Consider the following 8,865-nt stretch of genomic DNA (forward strand, 5'->3'; position numbering starts at 1 on the left):
TATAAAAAAATAAAAAAATAAAAAAATATAGATATTTTTGTAATTTTTCCAAAATAATTTTATCATCTCGTGGTTAGGATCCATACATTTCCAAGATGTCTAGCAATGGGGAAAATTTCCAAGAAAATTCAGCCACTAATTCGAGCTAATCTCAGCCCATCTTAATCAAGGTTCGTCTAGTTGTAGCCTAAAAGGAATTCTCTCTTTCATGGCCCAATATATGGAGACATGACTCGCGGAGGAAATTGTGTGGCTCTTGAGCATTTTCTTTCTTCTAAGCAGAAAATTGAGAACCACCCGAAAATTAGATAATACTTTTCTTACTCCACGCTAGAATTTTTCATGCTCATCAAAATAACCAAAAAGGGAAAGAAGAAAGAAAGAAAGAAAGTATATGTGTTAATCTCAGAAACAAGTAAAAGTACTATTGAAGCAACATAGACCATGGCATTGCATTATTTTCATGCATGCAAAAGGATTTACATGACACAATCATCAGGCGAAAATAAAAACAGTTTCCAGGAACTGCCAAGGCCTCCGGCAGAGCAATTTGCACCTTTGGCATCGACATTTAGGAGGCGGCTATTCGTGGGTGTTGGGTCAGCTTCCTTAGTGGCTGTCGGTGCAAATTTTGGTGGTATTACAAGTTCCCTTCTCGGGTTATCACCGGAAAGTGGCAGGAACCTTAAGCTGGATGTGCTTTATCCGATTCAAGGGTATAGCCGTTGTATTCAAACAAATGAAGGATTTGGTTAGTATAGTATAGTAAGTCACCGTTACGTAAATTACATGTTTTGTTTCCGATCGGTCGCAAAAGAGAGATTTAGAGCAAACATTTCCCTACTTGTGTGTTTCTGAATGTTCTTTCTTCGTGTGCTTTGGGAACAGAATTTATATATCCAGCAAGTTGGGCTGGTGACCAAACTCTACTGTATCGAGCAGCAGAGAAGAAAGAATTTGAGCGATCACTTGATCCACCTCCCTTGAATAATGCCAAGTCCAGTGATAGGCGGCGCAAGAATATAAACGAACCTGTGGTTGCGTTTGGTCCACCTGGTTCTAGTGGTGAGCTCAACGTTAGTGTAATTGTGTCACCAGTTCCTCCTGATTTCTCGTGAGTATTGCTCAATTCTTTTACTTTTTGAAATGTTAGAACTGCTGTGTCCTCAAGTCTGTTTTTGCTTTCCATTGCAGGATTGAAGCGTTTGGAGGACCGGAGGAAGTGGGAGAAGCCGTGGTGAAGACAATCACAGCATCTGGAAGACGGCCGGACGTAAAAGGAAGCTTGGTACAATCAAGATTGAGGGAGGATTCCTTGAGGAATGTAAACTACTACGAGCTGGAATTCAGAGTTGAAAGCCCTTCATTTCAAAGGCATAACGTAGCAGTTTGCTGTACTAGGGATGGCAGGTTGTATACTCTAAATGCTCAAGCACCAGAATCAGCGTGGCAAAAGGTTTCACCAGACTTCAGCAGAATTGCTGAATCATTCACACTCTTATCTTGATACAAACACTAAAAGATGCAGTACGCAGGCTGTCTAATTCCAGCAGTCTCATGTCCTGAGGCAGCTAGTCCTAACGGTTTTGTTTCACAACATTAATGAAAAAAAGAAATCGATGCAAGTAAACGGTAAACCTGTCAAATAACCTAGTAATCAGTACAGATTTCTGAATGTATTGCTGCATTTTGATTAGCTTCAAACCCCCCAGGTACAACTAGATTAAGATGGAACCCCTGACAGGGATTGAATTTTACAGTACCCATAACCCTATTGAGAAAAGATAATATACATCATCAAATGTCCATATCACTCTTGAGCAAAAATGACCTGAAACTATTCTATTTCATTTATCTCGAATGACATTACAAGTGCCAAAATGTCTCAAATGCATGGCACTGATTTTGAATATCATACAGCTATAACTCGAGAGGCGCTAATGATACAATATTACATATTAACATATTTATACATTTTATAAATTCCGTCAAGCACCACAGCAGATACTTTGGAAATTAATTTTCCTACATCTAAATTACAGTTACTGCGGTCTAATTCAAGCACAGCCTATCTCTCTTTGCTTAGAAACCTTCTCCAAGTGACTGGAAACTGCTGCAGTTAGATTAGGATCCTCAAATCCAATCTCTGTTCCCAGTCTGCAACAGAAATAGAAATCTTTTAGCATTCCACAACATAAGATACACAAAAGGATAAAATGGATGTTACAGAATCGACAGAAGTGTTGGCAAAATGTTTTGGGCATAGTATAAAGTAATCCTAAGCAAATCCCACTTGTCTAGACTTCCAACCCAATTTTTCTAAGCTAATGGCCCAGGACAGCAACCACCCAGCCAATGGAACAATGTAATTACAAATTTTTGTATTTCTTTCCTTTGCTAAAAGGAGTGCAGGCAAATTTTAGGAATAATTTGCTTACTTAGGGTCGAGTACCAATTTCTGGACTTCCTTAATGGCTGAACTGGCAGTATACAGAGAAATCTTTCCCACCTGTATCAAAACCCCATAGAAATTTAAGAAAATCTACCGTGACAAAATAGGATAAGGAATAAGCAATTGGAAGAAAAGTCACAGACAAACAGAATAGTTTGAAGAAAAAGGAAGTATTTAATACATTTAAGGAAAATTCCCTTTGCCTAACCTCCAAAACTTGAAGTTTTGCTTCGTTGTCATTTGGAAGACAGCGTATTTCCTCAGCCAACCTAGCAGCCTCGCTCACACTTTCAGGTGACAAGAAATCAAGACCCAACTGAACGGTGGACTGCAAATGTATGGAAGAAAATAAAACTATTAAATAAACAGCTATGGAGTTTCACCTGGACTTCTAAATTAAGTACACAAACAGCTCAGATTAAATCCCATCCATTAATTCAAGAAACTTTATAATGAATCACAATTATTTCATTTTTTGTTCTTTCTTTTTCTTAATTTTTGAAATGTACTTTTTCTGTCTAGTAAATGAAGCTTGTTCTCTGATGACAAAAACCTTTTCTACTGCCCAAGCTCTCTCTAGTAATCACGCTTTTCCCTGTCGATTACCACTCCCTGAGGTCTTTAATATGTTAATAGAAAAGACTGATAGATTCCATGGAGAAAGCATAAGTTCAATTTCCACACTACAGGCATGATGCATGATATAAAAATAAGTAAATCATAGACCATAGAAAGAGTGATACCATTTGAACCCAATCATTTGGAAGTTAAAAAAAAATACTAGAGATTAATATATGTTTACATTATTTAAAAGTCAAGATTTTAAGATATGATAACATATTAGAAGCATAGATAGGTGCAAAAAATGGAAGGCTGTCAATCAAAATGCTCACCTGAAGATTCCTCACTTGAAAAGGGCATCCAGCAGGGACAAAGACAGCTTGCCCCAATTTCTGTTCAAATGACCATGGCTCAACTCCTAATAGAGGAAGAATCACAATTTCCATTTAGACAAAAAATATATTGTGTATAAAGGGTTTGTTATAAAGCACATCAACAACTAGGCTGTAGATTTCCAATGCAGCAAGTAAAAGTTTCAAATTAAAGATATGCTACTCAAGTAATAAGGTCATATAATTTGCTCCCCCATAAAAATGCAAGCTGTTTTATAAGGAAATGGTGACAACATTTCTCACCAAATTCTTCCTTTAATTTACTTATATGATGCCCATTCAGGAAAGCTGCTCCATCACAAAGAGAATGTATCGCCTGGAATCCATATGAAATAGTCAGTAGCATGCATTTAATGAAGCCATCATTGTTAACCTAAAGACAAAAGCAATCTTGTAAGACCAGGTAGATAAACTTACCAATGGACTTCCTACATTGTCAGGCTTCCCGAAATCCTTAGAGTGTTTTTGCAAATAACTAATTAATTTTGGAACATCCAGCCGGCGAAAGACATCCCAATGGACTCCTGGACGAGTCACCGCAGAGATATCTTCACTTCCTTCCACTGATTTTCGATCCTCTATTCTCTCAACATCTTCAATTCTAGTATTAGTTTCAGCCCTTTGATCATCAATTCTCTCCACCTTACCAACTCTAGTTGGAGTTTCAACTCCTTGATCTTCCTCCATTCTCTCAACCTCATCTGCAGGTGCCTCTGTTTCAGTTTGTACACTGTGCCCACTAAGTGATAAGTCAGGCAACATTCCCTCACCCGAGCTCGTATCTTCATCGGGTGACTCATTCCCCTCGAAACCTTTTTGCTTCACTTCATGTGTATGCACCAATAGATATACCTGCACAGAAGTCACCAAATTCCAATCCGCATTATTATATTACTACTTTCGGGTCCTAGACTAAAAGAGGGTGAAAAAGGATAAGGATAAAAATCAAAAAATCCGTTAGGCTCTGTGGGCACTGGGCATAATGTAACCAGGGATGATTTCCACAGGAAACCAAGCAAGTTCCAAGTGCTTTTCACAATCCAGAGTCTAAGTTATGCAGAAAACGATATAAAACTGAATCATATAAAACTGAATTTGATAGAGTAAAGTTCCACACCTCTAGTGTGTATAAGATTTTAGTTCATAACAGAGTCATATCTTGTAGACGACCAAGTATCAAATAATTATAAATCTCATGCTAGGAGTCTAAGTTCTGGTGCTCAGGTACAATCAAACTTCAAGGAAAAGGAGAAGTATACAATTTAGCAAATAAATGAGTGCTCACCATGTCACGCATTTTGATATGGAGATTGGTCACAGAATCACCTCTGCCAAGTTCCTCATTGGTCCCATAAGATATATAAATCTTCGGTCCAGCATCATTCTGCAAGGAATAATGAGGCAACTTCGCAGCAACATTTAGAAGACCCAACCTTGAATGGATATACTCAAGTAAGGGCAGTTTACTGATAAATTCGGGTCTCTGATATAATAAAAACTCTTCAGAAGCACTGGGGGAAGGCCAATCCTTCAACTTCAACATCTGTAGCGAACCATCTTCACATATTCGCCCCTCCGAGTATCCTTTTATAAACTGACCAAGTTCAATATCAACCTGCGGATCACATCAAATCACATATGAAAGAGATCAGAGTGACATCAGTTAACAGACAACGCCAATTAAATTACTGACGTACATAAATAGCAATGGACCATAAACCTAAATAGACATAGCAGAACGCACCTCAGACCAGTTCAAAAAATCTATTGCCTTCACTATTCGGTTCTCATCTTTCAATTTCTCATCTGATGTTTCCCGAATTCCTCTCCATATAACCATTGGATCCCAGCTTGAGATGGATGAGCTATCAAATACCTGCTTCACAATCACAGGCTCACCCTTGACCCAATGCTTCCTGAAATTATTTATCCCTTCGGCTTTAATATCTTCAGATGATGGACAATATAAGAAATTATCATCACTATCATCCCTGTGAGCACACAGATAGAGTGCAGAATCCTTTAACCCGGATGTTGGCAGAGTGCTAGCATCACAGACCTTACAGCCACTGACCATTTCCTCCACATTTTTCACCAATTTTGCGACCCAATTCATCTTAAAAATGCGACTTAAATTCAATGATGAATAATTACAGCCACCATACTCCTTTGGCGGGCAAGGAATGCTGCCATCATGGTTTGCCTTCCATTCAGGGTATTTATCTGATAAACTAAGTCTTTGTCTGGATTTCTTCACTTGCTTCAGCACAGCCTCCTTGTCTTGACTTCCCCCACCCATTTGATTATCTACTGCACCACATGCTGATGCTTCCCGGAGATCTTGGCAGCAATGAAGACACAGATCATAGGAGCAATTTGCACAGTGCCGGTGATAATCAATGATGGGTATCCTACATATATTGCTGCAAGGAAACACACCGCTATGAACTGCATTTCTTGAAAAAAAGAAGCACCATGATACTTATACACCATGCAGTAAAACCCACATAGAAATCAGATGCATAAACAGCCTTATGAACTAATAGACAGAAATTTCCAGCAGAATGAGATTCATGAATTCCAGATTCAAATATTAAGATTGTTTACAACAAAGAAAGACCAACCCCCTGGCTGCATTGTAACTAATATCACAAACACATTGTAAAACTAGAAAATTAACTATTTCTACTGCAACTTAACTAAGCAGCTATAAGTGCCCTTACCAGCACATTTGCTCATCTGCATTCAATTTGGCCCGGACAAGATCTATATCAGTTCCTGAAAGCATAAACCCCAATTGATGAAATGATACAAAAATGTCCTAAGTAGAAAAGCTTAAATCTAGATGCCATAGGAATATCAGAATCATTCTACCATGAAGCTTTTTCTCCAATTCTACTTCAGAACATTGCTCATGATGGATCTGCTTAACTACAGGAAGCACTGAAGACAGTAGGCAGTAGAGATATTGCAACTTGTCTAGAACAGGTATCTCTCGTATTCTTACCTACAACTCATGGAAGACAACATTATTCCTCTACAAAAAATGATAATAAAAGTTTATCACTAAATATATATAGCAAAATGCTGTAGAAGTGTGAAGGGCCCCTTTAATTCTGGGAAAGAAATACCTTTACCATGTTATCCCCTCGTAAGCACACCTTGCAATTACAAATACCACGACATGCAGGACAAACCTTCTCAATTTCTTCCAGTGAAATGTCCAAGTACCTAGAAGTAAAGCACTTTATTTCGTTATGCTTGTGACTTGGAATTGTAAGTACATCTGCCTAAGAAGTTAACCTCACCATGCAGAAATACAGCTATCACAAAAGCCTCTCCTATCACATCTGCGACACCAAATTACCCTGTTTCTATCATTTCTTTGACACTGATGGCAAGTTTGCCCTCCAGCATCTTCAGAGGAATTTGTATTCCCATCAGAGTATTCCTGAAAGTAACTTGTTCATCTCAGCATTGACATACTAAAGCAGGAGATAAGGAACCAAACAGGACATAAAGGTCATTGTATTACTGAACAAATATGATAACAATAAAACATCAAAACGTGATTGCAATTTGCTAACCGTCATAGCACTGGCATCAAAGCTCCTCTGTGATCTACTCCTGGATGAATCCATTGCAGAAAGGGTTGGTGTTTTATACGACCTCCAATTCTCTTCAAACTCTGGATCTCTTTGCAAATCATCATTTGGCTTTAGAGAATTGCGCATAGACAGACTCCTTACAGGTGTTTCAGGCGAATACTGAACCTGACTTTTTGATGTCTTCTCTTTATACTTCTTTGTTGAAATTGAAAGGGGATGATCCTCCACCTTCATGCTCGCGAGTGGCGTATCGAAATCATCATTCTTACTCTCCAAGTATATATCAGTTTCACCCAATGATTTCCTTTTAGCTTTTTTTAAACTAGCTCTCAAAGCAGAATTGGCTGCCCTCCTCTTTGCTTGGATGTAATGCTTCTCACAAACTGTTTTATCTGGCATAGACATGGCAGTGCATCTCCACTGTTTCCCATCAGACCTCTTGCAACGTAAATCATCTGGAATACCAACATTATCCTCGCCATTCCCGGAAGCTGATCGTGGGTTATCCATTATATATCACGTGGAATTAAATACAACAGAGATAAAACACTCCAGGTTTGTGCTCATAAGACCAATCTGAAAAAGCACATTGAACCCCATTACAAATCATAATCCAGGTGTTGTTAGACACAAAAATAAAACAACATACAGAAAATTTCTAATAGATGACTAATGTTTAAGAATGCCAAAATGCTGAGCACCCCAAAATTAAGCCATCATGCAACATTCCATGAAATTGGACAACCAGAAAACATATCATTCTTGAATCTTAACTTGAATTTTCCCAAGACTCGTACATATTGTAGACCGTGGTGTCACATCAACCACAAGATAAGAGTTGCATACGTTCTGTTAATAACAATAACAGAAGCAACGGCAGAAGTGCACTAACAATTCAATTTCTGAGTTCTCTACATATGTCAAAGAGCATAAAGTTATTCTTTTTTTTTTTACTGTCTCTCTCTCTCTCTCTCTCTCTCTCTCACTCATATATATATAAGGCACTATATGTAAACAACTATAACGCTAAAATCACAGCTTAAAAAGCACCAGATTGCTTTATGCATAAAAACTCAGCAACAAACACATGAGAGAGACAAGCAACACGCATATATGCATGTACACGTGTACGAAGAGACAATTAATACAATTGATGAAGGTAAGCAATTTATCAACACATGCAAGAAAGCGGAGACCTTAGACGATCAATTCATTACAGTTACACACCTCAAACGATATAAGCACCTAACTTAAGATAACGAATTAATTAACCATAAAATATCGCAATTAGATAAAAAAAAAAAAAAGAAGTGCTTTCTCTAAATCAATAGATAGCTTCAGATCAGAAATTAGAAAAACAAATTCAACAATTACACAAAATCTCGAGACAGAAGAAGCAAACAAAAAAAAAGGTCTAAAACCTGAGGAGTCTAGGGTTTCACATAGAGAATTGGAAGTGCAAGTAGTGGCAAAGAAAGTAAAACAACTGAAGGAGAAGCGTGCGGGATATTGTAATCTGCTTAGGATTTAGGAGTTCGCAGAATTCAATGGACGGACTCGGGTTGGTCTAGTCTGGTCTGGCCTTGGCCTGTTTTTATTTTATTTATTTTATTTTATTCTAAATTTTCTGTTTCTCCCTATTTTTTAAGTTTCAGACAACTGTGTTTCTCATGAACTCAAGCCTGCTGTGCTGTTAAACTTACCTCTGCAAGTACTTTTCTTTTCTTTTTTTTTAAGGAGAAGGATGTTAGTGTGAACTGTCAAACTTATTAGAGGCGGAAATTAAAATAAATTAAAGTATTCGGGGGCAATTTGAGAAAGTCTGAAACTCTATTGAGACCTAATTATCGGC

The 8,865-nt window shown here is 37.9% G+C and overlaps 2 protein-coding genes across 4 annotated transcripts; one reads left to right on the forward strand and one right to left on the reverse strand.

Annotated features, from left to right (window-relative positions):
* The first annotated feature begins 254 nt into the window (after positions 1-254).
* On the forward strand, positions 255-1,630 carry LOC8287066 (psbP domain-containing protein 7, chloroplastic). Its single transcript, XM_002512364.4, has 3 exons — positions 255-751; positions 889-1,114; positions 1,195-1,630. The coding sequence occupies exons 1-3, from the start codon at positions 445-447 to the stop codon at positions 1,505-1,507; spliced, it is 846 nt and encodes a 281-aa protein (XP_002512410.2). The 5' UTR covers positions 255-444; the 3' UTR covers positions 1,508-1,630.
* A 197-nt stretch (positions 1,631-1,827) lies between these two features.
* On the reverse strand, positions 1,828-8,710 carry LOC8287067 (lysine-specific demethylase JMJ25). Of its 3 annotated transcripts, none has more exons than XM_015715102.3 (14): positions 8,435-8,710; positions 6,993-7,589; positions 6,714-6,856; positions 6,537-6,636; positions 6,280-6,412; positions 6,129-6,183; positions 5,150-5,828; positions 4,691-5,020; positions 3,823-4,257; positions 3,649-3,721; positions 3,346-3,431; positions 2,661-2,780; positions 2,439-2,509; positions 1,828-2,157 (listed from the first exon to the last, which is right to left on the reverse strand). In XM_015715102.3, the coding sequence occupies exons 2-14, from the start codon at positions 7,521-7,523 to the stop codon at positions 2,058-2,060; spliced, it is 2,856 nt and encodes a 951-aa protein (XP_015570588.2). In that variant the 5' UTR covers positions 7,524-7,589; positions 8,435-8,710; the 3' UTR covers positions 1,828-2,057. The 3 variants fall into 3 exon arrangements, with proteins under 3 accessions (XP_015570588.2, XP_025011911.2, XP_025011912.2); XM_025156143.2 differs by having other exon boundaries at positions 2,634-2,780; XM_025156144.2 differs by lacking the exon at positions 8,435-8,710 and adding an exon at positions 7,788-8,335 and having other exon boundaries at positions 2,634-2,780.
* Between the last annotated feature and the right edge of the window lie 155 nt (positions 8,711-8,865).

The sequence above is a fragment of the Ricinus communis genome, chromosome 10, assembly GCF_019578655.1.
Source record: "Ricinus communis isolate WT05 ecotype wild-type chromosome 10, ASM1957865v1, whole genome shotgun sequence".
Taxonomy (NCBI): Eukaryota; Viridiplantae; Streptophyta; class Magnoliopsida; order Malpighiales; family Euphorbiaceae; genus Ricinus; species Ricinus communis.

Excerpts from the sequence above, each read along its gene's own strand:
- LOC8287066 (XM_002512364.4), top strand. The coding sequence starts at position 445 with ATGGCATTGCATTATTTTCATGCATGCAAAAGGATTTACATGACACAA. Across the intron at positions 752-888 it reads TCAAACAAATGAAGGATTTG|AATTTATATATCCAGCAAGT; the intron begins GTTAGTATAGTA and ends CTTTGGGAACAG. Across the intron at positions 1,115-1,194 it reads CCAGTTCCTCCTGATTTCTC|GATTGAAGCGTTTGGAGGAC; the intron begins GTGAGTATTGCT and ends TTTCCATTGCAG.
- LOC8287067 (XM_025156143.2), bottom strand. The coding sequence starts at position 7,523 with ATGGATAACCCACGATCAGCTTCCGGGAATGGCGAGGATAATGTTGGT. Across the intron at positions 6,857-6,992 it reads TTGATGCCAGTGCTATGACG|GAATACTCTGATGGGAATAC; the intron begins GTTAGCAAATTG and ends AGTTACTTTCAG. Across the intron at positions 6,184-6,279 it reads ATTGGAGAAAAAGCTTCATG|GAACTGATATAGATCTTGTC; the intron begins GTAGAATGATTC and ends TTATGCTTTCAG.